Source organism: Borostomias antarcticus (assembly GCF_949987555.1).
Source record: "Borostomias antarcticus genome assembly, chromosome: 2".
Classification (NCBI taxonomy): domain Eukaryota; kingdom Metazoa; phylum Chordata; class Actinopteri; order Stomiiformes; family Stomiidae; genus Borostomias; species Borostomias antarcticus.
Genome location: NC_140235.1, coordinates 6618113 through 6636876, shown reverse-complemented (window position 1 = coordinate 6636876; position 18764 = coordinate 6618113). Strand labels below are relative to the sequence as shown.

At 54.8% G+C, this 18764-nt stretch overlaps 1 protein-coding gene across 1 annotated transcript in view; it reads right to left on the bottom strand.

Moving 5' to 3' along the window:
• LOC311329554 (BCL-6 corepressor-like) overlaps window positions 1-18764 on the bottom strand; it is a 27902-nt gene that overhangs the window by 8920 nt on the left and 218 nt on the right. Inside the window, exons 1-9 of the mRNA XM_084461429.1 lie at window positions 18744-18764; window positions 10987-11068; window positions 9729-10519; window positions 7226-9605; window positions 5054-5110; window positions 4193-4355; window positions 2697-3050; window positions 1067-1375; window positions 6-196 (exon numbers count right to left, since the gene is read on the bottom strand). The exon at window positions 18744-18764 is cut by the window's right edge and continues 218 nt beyond it. Coding sequence (XP_084317555.1) covers window positions 6-196; window positions 1067-1375; window positions 2697-3050; window positions 4193-4355; window positions 5054-5110; window positions 7226-9605; window positions 9729-10519; window positions 10987-10989 — 4248 coding nt within the window. The 5' untranslated portion in view covers window positions 10990-11068; window positions 18744-18764. The remainder of the gene's footprint in view (window positions 1-5; window positions 197-1066; window positions 1376-2696; window positions 3051-4192; window positions 4356-5053; window positions 5111-7225; window positions 9606-9728; window positions 10520-10986; window positions 11069-18743) is intronic.

Genomic DNA, 18764 nt, shown 5'->3' with positions numbered 1-18764 from the left:
TCGGCGTCTCCGTGACGACGGGGCTTGAAGGGGGCGGGGTCTGCCGCAGAGGCCAGGTAGGGGGGGGCCACGCCCTGTCCTCCCGGCCCCCTGCGGAGCTCCTGGGGCCCCGTTCCCTGTCGGTCTGAGAAGGGGCTCTGGGGGAGGGGCCAGTCCCTCAGCTGGGTGGGCAGAGCCAGGGGGTCTGCTGGGATACCTGGGCGAGGGGGAGGGGGGCAGGGGTTAGAGGAATGAAATGAACGTGCGTGTTATACTCGTCAACACAGGAAGGAACACACACACACAGTAAGGATGCGGCAGGGAACAACATGAACTGCAATCAGCAAGGTTAAAAACAAAGCTATTTTCATCACTGTACATGAAACCTCAGTGCTTCACGAGTATAAAGGTTTGAAATGAAATGAATTTTCCTTCTCCAAGTTCTCTCTCCCCATTCCTCTGTATACATCTCTGTCTCTATTGCCCTTCATCCACGCGTTTGAGGACGTATGCATCAGGGAAAACCCTGGTCTAACAATCTCTCTCTGTCTCCACCTCCCTCCCTCCTCCCATCTCTCACTCTGACTGGCCTTGAGGGGAAGCAGTCATTGATCACACATTAGTCACACTCCGCCTGCACCCACAGCTCTCACAGGAGCCCTCTGTGTCTCTCCTGCTGTTGTCTCTCCTCTCACCCTTTACCTCGGCTGACCCCCCCCCGCGGCTCTCCCCATTACCTCACTTCCTCCCCCTCTGGGAAAGCCCCCGATCACAACGCAGTCAGCACCAGAGGTGCTACAGGAAACGCACAGACACGAGTGCACACACACACACCCGCACGCACACACACAGATAAGACCGCACGCACACACACACACACACACCCGCACGCACACACCTGCATGCACGCACACACATAAGACCGCAGGCACACACGCCCCCGCATGCTCGCACACACAACACCGCACGCACACACACACACACAGTCTGAGGTCCGTTTTCACACACAGAAGTGAATCATCGGTTAGTTTTTGGAGCTCATCGACCACACCGCCGGCGAGAGAGAGGAGGAGGGGGCGGTCCTTACCTTGTCTGCCCTCTCCGTTCACCAGCCTCTCATTGGTCCAGCTCCGGGCGACCTCTGCCCTCTGGGTCACGGCTTTCTCTTCCGGGTCGCCAGCCCTGAGCGGTCGGTCCCTCTGGGGCGGGGCCAGCGGCTGAGGCCACGCCCTGTCCTCTCGGACATCCGGCCGGTCGGGGGAGGCGTTGCAGGGCTTGCTGAGGCGGAGACCCTTCAGCTCGATGCACACCTTCAGCTTCCTCACTTCCTCATCATCATCATCATCATCATCATCATCATCGTGAGGCACATGCAGCTTACTGGACTCGCTGTCATCTGAGAGACAAGATTACAGAACTTGCTCAGATGATGGCTGACACACACACACACACACACACACACACACACACACACACACACAGCATATGCACTTAAGTGTGTGTTACACAGGGTACAGCCAGTCACATGCTGATGCCTTGTGTAAGCCTCCTTAAAGCAAAGCCTTTCGTGTGAGAGAGAGAGAGAGAGAGAGAGAGAGAGAGAGGGGGTAGTGAGAGAGAGAGAGAGGTAGTGAGAGGGAGAGAGAGAGAGGGGTAGTGAGAGAGAGAGAGAGAGAGAGAGAGGGGTAGTGAGAGAGAGAGAGAGAGAGAGAGAGAGAGAGAGAGAGGGGTAGTGAGAGAGAGAGAGAGAGAGAGAGAGAGGGGTAGTGAGAGAGAGAGAGAGAGAGAGAGGGGTAGTGAGAGAGAGAGAGAGAGAGAGAGAGAGAGAGAATCAAGGAATAGAGAGTTCTCCTCAAATGAACCAGGGATGGCCAGTCCTCCCCTTTGCCAGCTCAGAGAGCGGAGGGGGAGAGGGAGAGGGAGGGGAGGTAGGGAGGAGAGAGAGAAAGAGAGAGAGAGAAGAGGAGAGGGAGAGCTACCTCATGCCAGAAGAGAGAAGAAAGAAACCCAAACAAGACGAGGGATGGAAGGAAGGACATGAAAAGAGGAGAGGGGCTTTAGAGGGCTGGTCAGCAGCGGACGACAGGAGGGTTGAAAGAGAGTTGAGGAGAGAGAGCCCGTCCCTCCACACACACACACACACACACACACACACACACACACACACACACGCTGCAGATATCAATTTTTCCCGGCAGAGCTGGCTGCCATACAGAGAGAGGGATGAAACAGACAGATAGAGAGAGAGAGAGAGAGAGAGGGAGAGAGAGAGAGACAGAGAGAGACAGAGAGAGACAGAGAGAGACAGAGAGAGACAGAGAGAGACAGAGAGAGACAGAGAGCGAGGCAGAGAGCGAGGCAGAGAGCGAGGCAGAGAGAGAGACAGAGAGAGACAGAGAGAGACAGAGAGAAGGGTGAGAGAGAGCGAGACAGAGAGAAGGGTGAGAGAGAGAGACAGAGAGAAGGGTGAGAGAGAGAGAGAGAGACAGAGGGAGAGACAGAGAGAGAGAGAGAGCGAGACAGAGAGAAGGCTGAGAGAGAGAGAGACAGAGAGAAGGGTGAGAGAGAGATAGAGAGACAGACAGACAGAGAGAAAGGTGAGAGGCATAAGACACGTTGGTGATGGATAAAGGATAAGAGCGAGGGGCCGGAGGACGGAGGAGTGAGGGTGAGTTGTTTTTGGAGGGGGGGGGGGGGGGAAATCCACACACACTTACCATTACCAGCTCTAGCCCTCTTCTCCGGGTGGATCACTCCCTCTCCTTCCTCCTCCTCCTCCTCCTTCTCCCCTCCTCCCAGAGGGCTGTGCGTGTGTTTCCTCACGGCCGCTAAGCCCTGACCGGCCCTGTCCGCCATGCGCCCGTCCGCCGGCGCCAGGATGGGGGGCGAGCATCGCCCGGTCTCGCCCTCCATGAACGCCCTCTGGGCCCCGTCCCTCGGGCCCCCCTGGCAGCTGCTCCGCGCCCCGCTGGGGGCCCCCGGCTCTGGGGACAGGCTCCGCCGAGCCTCCCTCTGACCTCCGCACCTCTGGAGCACCGGCACACGGTTGTTACCGTAGACCGGCCGGCCATCTGGGCAGGAGAGAGGAGGGGGAGAGGGGGACGAAAAGGGAGACATGAAATGGAGCACGGGAGAAGAGATAGAGAGAGAGAAAGAGAGAAAGAGAGAGAGAGGGGGGAGGGGGGGAGATAGGGGGGGAGGGAGAGAGAGCGGGAGGGGGTGGGGGGAGGGGTGAGCGAGAGAGAGCCCGTTAAACACCAGCCAACTTTTATTCTCCTTTAAAGACGGGCAGTAAAACCGTGATGGGGTAAAGACTTTTTAATCAGAGCAGAGCTGAGCCAACAGTCCAACAGTTCAGCACGCTCAGCGCAGCACCACGACGGAGAGGGAGGGAGAGAGAGGGAGGGAGAGAGAGGGAGAGAGAGGGAGAGAGAGGGAGAGAGAGAGGGAGGGAGGGTGGAAAATTCACTTAGACCGAAAGACTCCTCGCTCGCTCGCCCTTTCCGCACACCTCTCTCTCTCTCTCTCTGCCGCCTCATTCCCCTCCCCCTCCGAACGCCACCCCTCCCCCCCCGACATGACCCAGCCACGCCCTTCCCACACAGAGCGTGACTCCCTCCCCGCCCCCCCCACCGGCCCCCTCCCCCTCTCTCTCTCTCCGTGCCATAATTAGACTCACACGTCAGTCCAGGCCTCGCTCCAACACACAGCTGGGCTCGCCGCCAACGTAAGTATCCCCCCCCTCCCTCCCTCCTCCCCCGCCCACCCGCCCTCCCTCCCTCTTTCCGTTGCGCTCTCTCCCCCTCCCTCCCTCTCATCCGCTTTCACCCACTAACTCTCCCCCCTCTTCCCCTCTTTCTCTCTAAAGCTCTGTCGCTCTCCTCCCCCTCCTCTCTCCCTCGCTTGCTCAATCTCTTCCCCACAGCGCTGTCTCCCGGTGCAGATAAGCACAAAGGCTTCTAGAAAATAAGACTCCCTCCCTCTCGCTGTCTTTCGCTGTCTGTGTGTGTGTGTGTGTGTGTGTGTGTGTGTGTGTGTGTGGGTGTGCATGCGTGCGTGCTTCTGTGTTAAATGACCCAGTCCTGCCTCAGCCTTGCCGCAAATGTGTGTGTGTGTGTGCGTCACTGCGACGTGTGTGGAGCTGTCCCTAGCTGTTTGCTCTTAAGATCGCGTGTGTGCGTGTGTGTGTGTGTGTGTGCGCTGGGTTACTCACCCTCCCTCCCCGGATGCCTGGCGGTGTGTTGGCAGCACTCCAGCTCTCTCTCTCGGCGCTGGCCGTCTGCCAAGCCCTGTCCCACCGCCGCCGCCGCCGACACACACACACCGCCACCCTCCTTCTCCTTCAGCTCCAGCTCAGAGAACCGCATCATCGCCCGCTATGCACGCACACACGCGCACACACACACACACACACACACACGCACACACACGCACACACACACATACACACACACGAGTGCGCACGCGCACACAACCACACACACAGACACAAACAGGGAGAAAACAACCATGAAACCCACTCCCCGGTCTGCCCACATCGCACACACACACACCTCGCTAAGCCTCAATCTGGTCTGAGCAGCTACTACCGAAGAAAGCGAAAAACGCTGCATCGGAAAAATCACATTGTCTGGAGATTGCCAATAACAACAAAAGGAATAGCTAAACGAACTAAAAATAAATAAATAAAACAAGGAGGAAGAGACAGAGAGGTACATGAACAAGCGTGGGCATCCAGACAGGTGTTAAGACTGCTGCAGCCGCGGTGAGGCCATGCGCTCCAGGGCCCTAACCCTCACATCTCCCTTCCTGAAACATGAACACAGCTAGGAAACACATACAGCTAGCCCTGAGGCACAGAGAGAGAGTGGGGGGGGGGGGTAGGATGACAGAGAGTGCAGAGTCTGAGAGCGAGTAGTGAGAGAGGGAAGACAAAGACACCGATAGAGAAGAGGAAAAAGTGCAGAGCGCTAGACGGAGGGAGGGAGAGAGAGAGAGAGAGAGAGGGAGGAGGGAGAGTGTAAAGAAAGCCTGTCTGAGGGATAGATGTGATAAGAAATGTAAAGAAACTGACCTCCCAGTTAGCTGCAGGTTGGCTTATATTACTCTCCTCTCGTGATATGACTTCCATCTAAGCAATTAGAACGGGGGGGGGCTCAATATATCTGTCCATCATTTCATGTACTGTATTGATGTATGTTCAAAATGTCTTAGTTTCTCCAAAATGTATCTTTTAAAACATTCAACAACAGGCAGCCACAGTCCCACTAAGCAACACACACATGGTCAAATAAAACGAGTGAACAGTTAGAGTCAAACGCCAACAGCTGTCAAACTCTTTATTTCTGAACGGGAGTCAGGTCAATTTAGAGAACTCGGAGCCAATCGTAAATGTAGACTTTACTCAGATAAATCTGGGCATGAACTTTTAACTGTCCAGTAAGTAATGTTGTTTACTTGGTCTCAATTAAATGTCCAAATTAAGTTTGAAGATGTTCAGAAATAGAGCGTTGGAGAACTGTGTTCAGCTCTGTACCAGCAGGCGTGATACAGACAAACTACAGTTTTCAGGAGTGCGTTCAGAACACATGGTCAGACAATATGCAACCTGTTAACACACATTGAACTCTGCCCCGTTCACTAACATACACCAAATTGTTCCTACATTGAGCAGCAAAAAAATTAAATAAAGCCTGAGCCTGAAATAAATTACCTATACAGCGCAGAGGTCTTTTAACATGATAGTGTGTGTGTGTGTGTGTGTCTGTGGTGTGTGTATGTGCGTGTGTGTGTGTAGGAGGACTTAGGCTAACAGTCAATAGCATATTGTGCGCAGTACGGGTTGTTATTGTGTGTCTATCTGTCTGTGTGTGAGTGTGTGTGTGTGTGTGTGTATGTGTGCGTGTGTGCACAAGGAGCCAGGCACTTTCAGGGACAGGGGGAGGGAGGGGAGAGACAGGGAGGGGGAGTTCTGACCTTGGAGAGGAGCCAGGTCGGGCCAGCATGGGGTGGGGGGGGAGGGGCGGGGGGGGGGGGGCCGGGGGCGGGGGGCTGAGGGGGAGGAGGCCACGGTAGGGGGGGGGGGGGGTTCCTCCTCCCTCTTGGCTAACTGTGGGGTTAAACAGAGCCTGAGGCACATACACACACAAGGAGCAGCAGCAGCAGCACGTGCTTAAGCCCTAAGCCGCATACACACACACACACACACACACACACATGCACGCACACACACGCACACACGGAAACAACCTTTACACTGCTGCCTAATCAAGACAGAGAGACGACAGCCTAAGTTAACCTTTGAACTGCCTTCTGACCATACCAGCCTGCCAAACGGCTTCAGTTGCCCTTTAACAGGCACTCTAATACGGGGCTCCATCCGTGCCAAGAAAGTCTTGCTCCCGCTTGGTCTTGCGCCATTCACAACGCGGAGGTTTACGCCGCTGTGCTGCATCTATTCACACGCCGTTCACAGAGGTCATGGCTCGTGGCTCTGTAATTTGCCGATCGCGTGACTCCTCGTAGTGCTAGTTATCTACTGCTGCTGATCCTGGCTAGCCCACAGTTGTGTACTAGAAGAGTTGTGTAGGCTACTAGAAGAGTACAGAGTCGTGTACTAGAAGGTGATAATTTTGAAAGGTTTCCTATAGGGGAGTTTTCTAACAAGCCACTAAAGTATACAATTTATATAGCTGGCATTAATGAGGAATCAGCTTCATTTGTAATGATCAGAGAAACATTTAAAAGTAAACGTGTTTAGATTTATTTGGGGATGTAAATGAGCAACTGCATTGTGAATGGCAGAAGACAAAGTGATAACCTTCAGCAAATGCATTGAATGCAACAGAATTTTGTTGGCACTCATGGAATCCCATACCTCTAAGCTACAGTGACAGAAAAGAGCAACAGCCGAGAGATGGGGCGGAGCCTATAGTGAGGGGGCGGGGCATGAGTGTGTGTATGACTGCGGCCGAGTACAGAAGTACTATGAATATTTCTGATTCATATGAGACTCTTGCTCAAGGTATCTGTATGTCTTGTCTATATGTATCTGAGTCATGCTACAACTGAAGTTTAGTCTTTCCAACAAAATGGACACCGAGCTGAACGACCTCGTCAACAACAAATGTATGTGTTTAAATCCTGGGTTGGGCCATATACTTGATTTAGATAAATAATAAAGGACTGTTACCCCCCACCCCTAGCCCAGACCAAACCCAGGACTTCTGCAATTCTGTTATCTCACCTGTAGGGCGCGCTGTTCACGGCTCAGCTTGCTGGAGTCGGCGTACAGCTCGGTGGTCACACACTTGAAGCGGTCGCCTACGTAGCCCGTGGAGTTGGCGATGCGCTTGGCCAGGCTGGACCTCCGCAAGGCTTTACCCGAGGCGGGACCGCCGTCCTCGTCGTCCTCGTCCCCCTCGCCGTGGGACTCCTCTGGGTCGAGCACGCTACCTTCCATCTCGCTGTCCCGGTCCGTCTGGCCGTCTCTCCCCGGGTCGGGGCAGCGCTGGGCGGGCGGCAGGCCTCGCCGGTCCCTCTCCTCCCTCTCCTCCCCGGAGGTGCGGTCCCCGGACGTCCTAGCGCAGCGCAGGGTGCTCTGGTCCTGCTCCCCCTGCTCTCCTCGGTCCGGGCTGGGACTCTCTCCCGCCCGGCCGACCCGCCCGGGGGAGCCGCTAGCTGGGCTAGAGGACAGGCCGGGGCAGCCCGTGTCCTGGAACCCCCTGGGTCTCCCGCAGGGCGTGGTCTCCGGCTGCCTGTCCGTGGTGTTGGGCCTCAGGCTGGGGCTCTGGACGAGACCGTGGTGATGATGGTTGTGAGGATGGTGAAGATGTGAATGATGATGGTGGTGGTATTTTGGCTCGCGCTCCGCCTCTCTCCCGTTTTGGTTACCGTGACAACATTCCTTCTGGTTGCCCCTGGCGACGTGGACGGGCGCCCGCTGTGGCGTGTGTTTGTTGGCGGCCGAGGAACATTCTCCGTCCGTGTCGGAGTGAACCAGGTCAATACACACGACCCTCTCCCTGGAGGAGGAGGAGGAGGAGGAGGAGGAGGGGGGCTTGGGCTGACTCCCCCCCTGCTCCCCCGTCTCTCTCTCAGGCTTCGCCAGGCTCCCTTCCGCCATCCGGCCCCTAAGGGTCCCTCCGCAGTCCTCCGCAGACTCCCGGGCCTTGGGCCCCGGCTCCGCCCGCTCGTGGGGCTTGGTGTCCGGGTGAGGGTGCATCAGAGGGTGGGACATCTCCTGGCAGTTGTAGGTGAGGTACTCCCCCGCCGCGTGGCTCGCTGACCCCGGCAGGCCGTGGTGGTAGGGGAGGGGGTGTTTGGGAGCTAGGTGGGCGGGATAGAGGCTGTTGCCCCCCAGCAGGACGGGGTGGGGGTAGACCGGGCCCTTCCCTGGCAGTGCGTGGGGTAAGGATTGGAGCGTCATGCCGTCGGGGACGGAGTAGTGCAGGTATCTGTTGGCGTACGCCAGGCTCGGGGGCAGGTAGGCCTCGCCCTGGGGCAGGTAGAGATGACCGGGGGGTTGCCCGTTCTCCAGACACTGACGTTTATACGACGGCACGTCCTGAGTCGGAGGCTCGGGTCTCTTAGAGGCTTTGGAGGGCTTCTCCTGGACCTCCCTGTGACGGCCCAACGCCGGGGAACTCTCCGATTGGCCGGGGCTGTGTTTCGGCCAATCGCCGTTGGGCTTGGGGGACGGGGGCATGGAGGTGCCCAGGGAGGGGTTGTGAGTAGCTGAATTGGGCTCTCCTATCCTGGGGTTGGGGGAGCAGCGGGGCTGGGGCAGGACTCTCTCCAAGGCCTTGTGTTTGATGACTGAGGGGGCAGAGCCCTTGGGCTGGGGCTGGTCCGGGACGGGCCGGGGGGACGGGGGCCGGGTCGGGGGGTGTGCGTGGGTAGAAGTCGGGGTGGGCACCACCCACGAAGAGTGTAAAGTGCTGATCATCTCGGGCCTCTCTGAGGCCTTGGAGGAAGTGCTGCCGAGCGCGGGGAGGGGGTGAGGGTGGGGCGAGAGGGTGTCCTTTAGGTGCTCGCGGTGGGGGGGCAGGCCGTAACGCCCTCCCCCCGGGGCGCCCCCGGACCCGGACAGAGGCTCCAGCTTGGCGGGGTAGCCGTTGGGGGGCAGGCCGAATTCCAGCATCCTGCCGGACAGGTCCAGGGGCTTCTCTGGGGGGTCTTTGGTAGTGGGGGCTTGGTGGGCCGGGTGCTCTGAGGGGGGTCTGGAGGGGGACTGGCTGGGTCTCCTCTCGTACCCCCCGGCCCGGTGCTCCAGCGCCCCGTCCCTGGGTCTGGGTTTGTGGGGGCTGGGCCGGGCGGGGGAGGGGTGCTCTGAGGCCATGCTGCTCACGTAGAAAGGGTGGGGCATGGACTGAGAGGAGGAGGAGGAGGAGGAGGAGGTGGTGGGCTGTGGCCCTATTCTCGGGCCGGTTCTCTGCAAGTCGGAGGAGCTGTTGATGAGAGGGGGTGGGGGCGGAGGGGGCTGGGGGAGGCGGGAGGAGGCGCGTGGGGAGGAGTCGATGGGAAGACTAGTGTTGCTGCCGCTACTGGTCGAGCCGCTGGTGGTAGGGGGCTTACTGGAGGGAGGTCTGCTGGGTCTGCCGCTTCTACTGGGGGGCCTCTCCCTATCTCTTTCCCTCTCTCTGTCCCTCTCTCTGTCCCTGTCCCTCTCTCTGTCCCTGTCCCTCTCTCTCTCTCTGTCCCTGTCCCTCTCTCTCTCTCTGTCCCTCTCTCGTTCTCGGTCAGCGTGCGTCTGGAGGTGTTGGGGAGGAGGGGGGGCTTGGTGGAGCTGCTGCCCGTAGGGAGAGCCCTCGTGGTGGACGCGGGGCCCCACGCCTAGACCCTTCTCCTGGCAGTGCACCAGGGAGCTGGGGGCCACCGACACCGCCGGGATCCTCATGGGCGGCGGCCCCAGCGGCGAGGAGATGGGCGAGGGGGGGTAGGAGGGCATGTAGTAGAGCCTCTCGGCGGCGGAGTTGACGGGGACGGCGCCCCCCTGGGCGGCGCACAGCGACTGGTAGGCGAGGTGCTGGGGCAGGTAGGGGCTGGGCTGGGACAGGAGCGAGGCCTTGTACATGCTGAGAGCGGCGTACTTGGAGGAGTCAATGTAGGGGTACATCCCCGCCTCGGGGTAGGGGTTGAACCAGGGCAGGCGGAGGTAGCCGCCCCCCCCGGCGCCCCCCAGTACCAGCTCCGACGGCTTCTCCCCGCCGGGCCCCACCCTGCGGTCCAGGCCCCCGCCCGGCTCGGCCCCGGGGAGCAGCAGGGGCTTGTGGAGGCCGGGGGATGGGCTCTTGTACAGCCCCAAGTAGCCGTTGGAGGTCTTACGGCCGTCCAGAACCAGGTCCGGCTTATAGAGGAGGTCGGGGAGGCCGTCGCGGCCGTAGCCCAGCGGGAGCCCGGCCACGCCCTCGCGGCTCTTCTCGGCCGACAGCCCTCGGATCCCCGGGTAGACCACGCCCCCGTGTAGGCGGAGCCCGTCGCGCATCAGAGCGCCCCGGTCTAGCCCCATGGCGGCCAGGGGCGTTAGCCTGGCGTCCACCTGCGGAGGGGACAGCGTCAGGACCACAACCTGTTGATAACTTCCTCTCAACCACTTCAGTATAATTCATAAAATAACATCCACACAACCTTTTATGAACCACCTCTAACACCTATAACCATAATATACCAGCTGAATCATAACCTTCAGCATAGATTAAAACACATAGCTGATGAACACTGAAGGCACAAAAACTGTACATGGCGCTGTTTATTTATTGATGATCTATGCAAAGGTTTTCCATTAATTCACTGTGCATATGATTTTATTTTTTTAAATAATTATTTGGTGGGTAAAAACTTGATAGATTAAAAGTGTGATGTGCATGCAAATCACATGCAAATAAGCTATTGCCTCATCATAAATCTGTAACAGCAATAAAGTGTTATCACACTTACCTACCAAACTATTATATTTTGACTGATCCGCGCCTACTTAGAGAGCGCAAACCCCCCGGGGGAACATACCATGCTGTGTGCGATGTGGTTCCCCTCTCTTAAATCCAGGTTCCTCTCCGTCTCGGCATCGACATGACGAACAGGTACTTCCCTGCGAGAGCACAGAGTCACATTTAATGTTGAGCTATGGAGATCTGATATAGCCGTTAAGTACGGGTCATCACTGCGGTCATCGCTGCTCTGACGACGAACCAGGAATGAGATCAACCAACCATGCTGGCTGTTTTCCAGGCACCGTTTTAACATTCTAATGAATCATGTTCCGTTTACTATGCCTCTGACTTCGTATGGGGAGGGAGATACTCACACACACGCTCGAACAACAACACACACCCAGAAATTACATAATAGGGAGGTAGCTGGGTGGCAGTGGTGTTCAGTGCTTCCGTTAATGACAGTCTTACAAGCCTGGGGTTTCACTAACACCAGCATGGCTTATCTACACACGACACAGCATCCACTGCCTTTCAGTATGGAGAGGGAGAGAGAGGGAGAGAGGGAGAGAGGGAGAGAGGGAGAGAGGGAGAGAGAGAGAGAGAGAGAGTGAGTGAGGAGTGAGGAGTGAGAGAAACAGACAGGTAAGGGAGAGCAGAGACGATTTCTCTGCTTGCTACATTTATTATTGGCCTCAATCTTTTGGCCGCTAAATAGTCGCTGCAAATACGACAGAACGCCATTTTTGGGATTTTTACATTACAAAATGGGCGGCCACTTGAAATATGTAGGAACCATAAAACACACAGTCAGTTTCCCTCCTCCCTCCTTCTCCCAACTGAAATAGCTGGTCTCTAGAGATGAAAGCAGTGTCGCCCCCTGCTCCCCCCCCGCCCCCCCCCACTACACCTCGCTTTGGGGCCCCAGTCCTGCCCACCCACGGGGGAGTGGGACCGCCACTATTCAGTCACGTTCTCCAGGCACTCGTTTCTCTCTGCCCTCCTTGACCTGCTCCCTCTGTTCTCTCACTCTTTCGCTCTGCTGGCGGAGCGAGGGATGAATACATCACAGGCCGCTCCACTGGGAGACCATTTACCGCCGTCCGACACGTAGCGCCGGTCCCACGCACACACCGGTCCCGCGCACACACCCCCCAGATCCCCACAGGCCCCTTCTACACGACTCAGCAGGATATGAGAGCGGGAGAGAGAGAACGAATGAGAGAGAGAGAGAGAGAGAGAGAGAGAGAGAGAGAGAGAGAGAGAGAGAGAGAGAGAGAGAGAGAGAGAAACTGGCCTCCTCCATCATTGCAGAGAAACGCGTCCGTGCCTTGCATGCCACTGGCATGCCACTTTTATTACCATGACCTCAAGCCTATCAATCACCCGCTGGCGCAGCTCCTCCCTGCCTTCCTCCCTCCCTCCCTCCCCCTCTCTCTGTCCCTCTCTCTCTCCCCCCCATCCTTGAGGCCTGGCCTGCCTGAACAACATCCGTGTGACGGAACTGAAAACCCTGTGTGTGTGAATGTGTGTGTGTGTTAAGTTATGTGCGCGCGTGTGCATGTGTGTGTGTGTGTTAAGACCACGTCAGTGTGTCATGAACAGAGCCTGTAAAAGCGTAGAATGTGGACACAATGTGGATCATTCCAGGACACACTTACTGACAACAAGGGGCCTCTTTGTGTGTGTGTGTGTGTGTGTGTGTGTGTGTGTGTGTGTGTGTGTGTGTGTGTGTGCGCGCGCGCGTGTATTGTAGGCTGTTGCGCGCAACGGGAGGAAAGGGGCAGAGCACGTTGACGCCCATCCCCGCTGCTAAGAATAGTTTGCGCAACAAACAACTCCCGACGGCCATCCAATCCATCACACGAGCCGCGGCGGTGGGAGGAGGCGGGCGGGGGTGGACACAGAAGTGGCCGCGCAGACAGCGATTATAAAAAAAGAGCGCTGGAGCAGAGCCTGCTTCGCACCATTAAACACAAAACCACCGGGTGTTTTTTAGCAAAGCCCCGCTGTAACCCAAGTCCAGTCATTGTGTGGGGGAGGTGGCCACGAGGCGCAAAAACGGAGGAAGAGAGAGTTGTCGGGAGAGAGAGAGGGGGGGTTATACAGAACAACAGAAGGGGACCGTCAAATAAAGAAAATGTGTGAGAGAACGTTTGTCCCTTACGGACTCATTTGGTGTCCTACCTCGACCTGTAAGAACCCGTGCCACGGACCATCTCCTGGCTAAACCCCATTTTCCAGACGTCTGCGCTGTCCAGTCCGTGTTTGTGTTTGCGTGCGTGTGAGCGAGAGTTCAAGTGAGTGTGTGAGCGAGAGAAATGAATTATTATTGTCCATTATGCATGATCCGGCAACTATGGATTCGTGTCAATAGCCTAATAGTCATATGCGACTTAATCATCGTGTGTTGATGTGATCTGATATGCTGTAGCCTATTCGCAATGTCTTCTCGCAGCTCAGCATACCGGGACGCGGGAAGGCCAAGCTCTGGGCCCCACGAGCTGAGAGCGGAGAGCTGGCGCCCTCGCGCTTTGTCCCTGGCGTTCTGCCAACTCGCTCTGGAGCGCAGAGGCTCGAGCTCCCGACTAAAAAAAAGCAGTGTGACGCAGGATAATCTCCGTAGCGACGGGGGTGGGGGTTGGGTGGAGATAAACAAGGATTAATGCACACACCACGCACGCAGCAGTGTGTGTCAGTGTGTTTCCGAGACGGAAGGAATGGTACGCATACCAGATAGCCTACAAAAAAGCCAAATTCAGCGAAAACAAAGATCAGATGTGGTTGTTTAGAGAAATGGCTTTCTAGAGCTTTCACTTACAATTAAAATATGTAGCCCAGGCCACATTTAATGTTCATCGACGAGTAGGCCTATCCCAAAACAGGTGTCCTGACAGGCTAACTTTAGGCAACCTCGACCATTTTCTTTTTAACAATAACTCCATTCCTCGGAGAACGGAATAACCTAACTGACTTAAACTTGCACTCAAAGGAAACGTCATGATGTAGGCCTATAAAATCACAACAATAAAATTACAAATAAAACTAGCCTACATACATGCTCAATGTTGTTAGTTTACATAGGCTAGGCTACTCATTGATAGGCTGTTTGGCAACAGAGAACTGCGTGAATGCGCGTAGCCTAATGACCGCTACTGTGACTGACATGTAGGCTGGGCTAAACGTCTAGCCTATACATTGGGGACATTGTGTCCACATGCTCACGGGGTTAGAGGGAACGGAGATAGAGAGAGGGGACGTGGGGGTCGAGAAGGCAACGGACGGACGACCGAGAGGGATACGAACGGACAGTGGTTCACAGCAGCTGTCACATTATTTGCGCGCGATCAGTAAACAGGGCCTCGCGTCCTCGCGGGCCGCCACACAGCCGCATGCAAGTCGATGCACGCGGGACAATCCCCACGACAGCACGGCCCCCAACAACGGCGACATTGTGTGGCCCGTGCTGTCACTAGAGAACGGGCGACTGCTGCTGAACTGGACCTATTCATCCCGCGCCAAATGAGAACTAAATGGCCCTTTATGTCCCCAATGGGCTACTTGTGGAGACGGGGATGTGTAAGAACGCCTCCCGTTACAAACATCTAATTTCCTTTAAAATAGGCCGTATAGCCTAATCTCCATGAGAGATAAGTGTTTGAGTCATTCATGGTAAAAATGGTAAATGCATTGGACTAACGGGAGAGATCGCTCAAAATAGGCTAGATAGGCCTATCAAGGGGGATTTGCCTAATCAATAAGGCGAATAATGGATGTTTAGTATTTGGGGTGAGCAAATCTCAGAGCAAGGAAACCTACAAACACAGCGATCATTACATTTTAAAATGGGCTATCAAACGCAGTGTCATAATCGCAAAAGAGACTAGCCTACCGGCGCTGAGTGACAGGTTGGTTGGGGGAGCGCGCATCTAATAACATTCAGTTGCCTATTCAGTTTAGGCCTATTGTTCCGCAGGAATCGATGTGGCCTAATCTGTTCAAGGAGGTGTACCAGACCCCCCCAACCCACACATACACAATCACCCTGTGCTGTGCGAGTGTCAGTGAAATTTCGTCAGCTTCAGGCGCCCTAGGCGGTAGAACATTAAAACAAACGAGCCCGCTTGATCAAGACTGGCAGGGCCGGCCCGAGGCATAGGCGAAATAGGCGGTCGCCTAGGGCGCCAAATGGCCAAGGGGCGCCTGGCCAAGGAGCACCAAAAAAAAAAAAAAAAAAATTATTTTTTATTTTTATTAAAATAATTTCATTTTTCATTCCGTAATCCCTACTGTCTCTATTACGCTTCGCAATGCGGTGCGGCGCCTCCGCCCAGCGCCGGGTGCCTCCCCCGTTAACAAATCGCGCAGCAGCCCCCCCCCCCCCCCGTCAACAAATCGCGCAGCAGCACCCCCCCCCCCCCCCCCCCCCCCCCCCGTCAACAAATCGCGCAGTAGCACCCCCCTCCTCCCGTCAACAAATCGCGCAGCAGCACCCCCCGTCCCCCCGTCAACAAATCGCGCAGCATGACCCCCCCCCCCCCCCCGTCAGCAAAACGACACTGAAGGTGTTCCATAATCTCGCCTAGAGCTGCTGAAATGCTAGGGCCGGCCCTGAAGACTGGGCCTGCAGAGACGAGAGAGAGCGAGGTGTCAATGTGTCGTTCTCACCCTTCTCATCAACCTCCAAGATTCAAATCTGGCCGTTGAGGTAGCCTAGTGTGTAACTCAGTGTTGATAATGCATAAACATGTAGGCTACTAAGCTATCCCACGCAATAGGCCTACACGGCTAAAGGAAGGGAATACATTTAAAATCATAATTAGGGCTTTTGAGTTCCAGTAAGGCTATAGCCTAATTTGATGAACCTAGAGAACAGGACCGTCGGGTTTTTATTACGCAGCCCCATTGAGGAAGAGAACGTTGCTCTGTTTTATAGCCTACAGCATTTACAAAATTAGTCAACTTATTTAGCCAGGCTTGTTGGCTATCGTTATAAGGGTTCAGACATGGCTCGCGGAGAGCCCTTCGGTCCCCAGTCCTCCTCTCTGCGCCAAGGGTGCTGCTCTGCTGGCTGGGCCGTGACACGTCTCTCTGCGGGGAAGTGATCCGTGCGCTCCAACCCTCAGCGGAACAAAAAGCTTTGTGAGGCGGAGAGAAAAAAAGGCTCTCCCGTTTCAGCGTGAGGTCCCGGGAGGCCCGGACGGAGCGCAGCTTCAATCAAACCGTGACGTCTCCGCCGGGAGCCCATGCAGCGCGCGGAAACCTGATCTCTCTCCCGCGCTCCGCCGAGCGCTCGCTTTTGTTCACACATGCACCTCGCATGAGCAGCCAAGAGCACAACAGCGGCGTTGGGATTGTTGTTTTATTCAAGAAACAACAGAGACAACAACAACCAAGGAATTTAAATCCCATGGGGATAAATGACCGAGATTGTATAGACAGGGGACTAGGCCTACATTATCATAACTGTAATTTCATGTAGGTTAATTAATGCGTAACCCAGGTGTTAATTAGCCTATCTGTAACTGCAGAAGTCACACTGAGATGCAAATTCTCATGTCACTAATAGCCTATGTGTAAACAATGTAGGCCTACATGGCGAATAAACTAATCTTGAATCTTATTTCAAAACCTATCAATTAGTACAGTCCTTATAGTCGACCAAAATGGATAAAGCTGGGCCTAAAGGCCTATGTCAAGATATTTGAACATATAGATTCTCCTAGTGGTCCCACTGATCTCAGCAGATTACCAAGCAGCCAAACAGCGTTAATGGGTTTAAAATAGAGGCGGCTGAATTGTCCCTTTAGAGCCGCAGATTATCATCTCAACCGCCCCGCGGAGTCCGTCACACAGGCGAGACCCATCAAACGGCAGGCCTATATAGCCTGGGCGCTCTGGCTGACGTTGCCGCAAGGCATATTCCAGGGATATGACTATTCTCACTCAAATCCTGTGTTTCTCGTTTCAAAGTTTCAAATCTCAAATAAATATCTTTCAGGAAATTAAACTTTGAACCAAGAGACAGACAGCGCAATACAGGTCCCTAGCCTACACCTAGCCTATAAAACGCCAGCAATCAATCACAATAATCAACCTTCCCATATAAAGAGAACTGATGAAAGATATAGCATCCCCCCACACACACCAATCTGTAATTTTGACCTTCGCGCGCCCACACCTGGTAATCGGATCAACTGTACTGACCTCATCGCGAGCTCATGAGCATGCATAGTGGAAAGCGATGCGCAGAACGGTCCAACGGGGATACACTATAAATAAACCGCAGCGGGCAAGCATCAGCCGGCCCACACAAAATATAAAGCAGCTGTTTTTGACTTTGAGGAATACTGCGGAAGAAAGTCTGTAGCCTAGACAATGGTGTGCATGCAATATGGCAATGGCAAGACACACGAATGAACAGGTAGCCTAATGATTTCAAGAGGGCCTAGTTGTAGATTTGTCTATCACACCTGCTTTTGAAAAGTGTTATTATCGGAGAAGGTGCTTGTGTAGAATGCTGGTGTCGGAGTTCTTAGCAGGAGTGCTAAAGGTGTAGTAGCTAGCCTGGCCTAGCTTAGGTATCAAAGTGCTGTTTAGGTCGACTCCAACTAGGCTACTCGAATTATTTAATCTTGACAAACTGGGAGCACGAGAGAGAGAGAGAGAGAGAGAGAGAGAGAGAGAGAGAGAGAGAGAGAGAGAGAGATCGACCGACGCACGAGCATCTGGAAATCGGACAAGGAGGAAAGAGCTCGTGCTGGGGCTCCGTGCCGTGCGCAATTTCGACACAGGACACACAGCCCTCTTAAAAAGTGGGTGAACACCAATAACAGGATACAGAAGACATCAAACAGTAAAGCAGGCAGTGGAAATTAAGCCTATAGGCTACATTTCATCAGATTGGATAACGCCCGGGGGACGGAACGGAAACAGGGGATAGTCCAGACTGGTCCTGTCTGTGGCAGCGTGGCCATCTATGCGGCATTCCACCGATCTGCTCTCCATTTCTCACTGAAGCCCTCGGAGACAGCTCCTCCACCTCCAACACTTCCTAGACTATCACACATGCGAGGTGAAAACACACATTTGAGCGCACGGGGCACAGGCACGCCACACACACGCACGCACGGGGAGGCCATCCAACTGTGTTGAGCCGCGTACGGAATCCGTTCCTCTTGGCAGGGCGAGGCTAGGTTCCGTAACCTTGTTTAGCGCAGACACGCACGCTCTCTCCCACTCTGTCTCTGACACACACACACACACACACACACACACACACACACAGATATCGCGTAAAGAAACACACGCAGTCCTACACCAATTAGCACTTCAAATAAAACTCATATCACTTTTCCATTCGACCATTCACTGACCAAGAGGCCTCGCCCTCAGCTCTTCCTCGTCCAGTGGACAAGATAACCCTGGTCACCAAGCTCTGGACCGCATCATTAAAGCCATGTTATTTATCAACCACATGCCACTGCCCCGCCGAAACACACAAAGACCACCCTATGCGCTATTCTTAGCAATGCCCGTTTCTCTCCGCTTCTCTCGCGCGCACACTCGCAGGGGAAAACCCCACCAAATGTGTGTAAGAACTTGACATAGCCTCCCCATTTCCACGGAATTTCATCCTGGATTGTACACAATTTAGTTTCCTTATATAAAATTGAATAGGGTAGCTTCTGTCGCAGATGTTGTGATATTCACAATAGACTTTTCTCTAGGCTAAACAAGGACTACGATGTGAGCAATAATCATCCAAGTCAGACAGAATAGAACAATACACAACAAATTGGATGTACTGTCAACGTTGGGTATTTGTCTCACCTGAATAGTTGAGGCTATTTC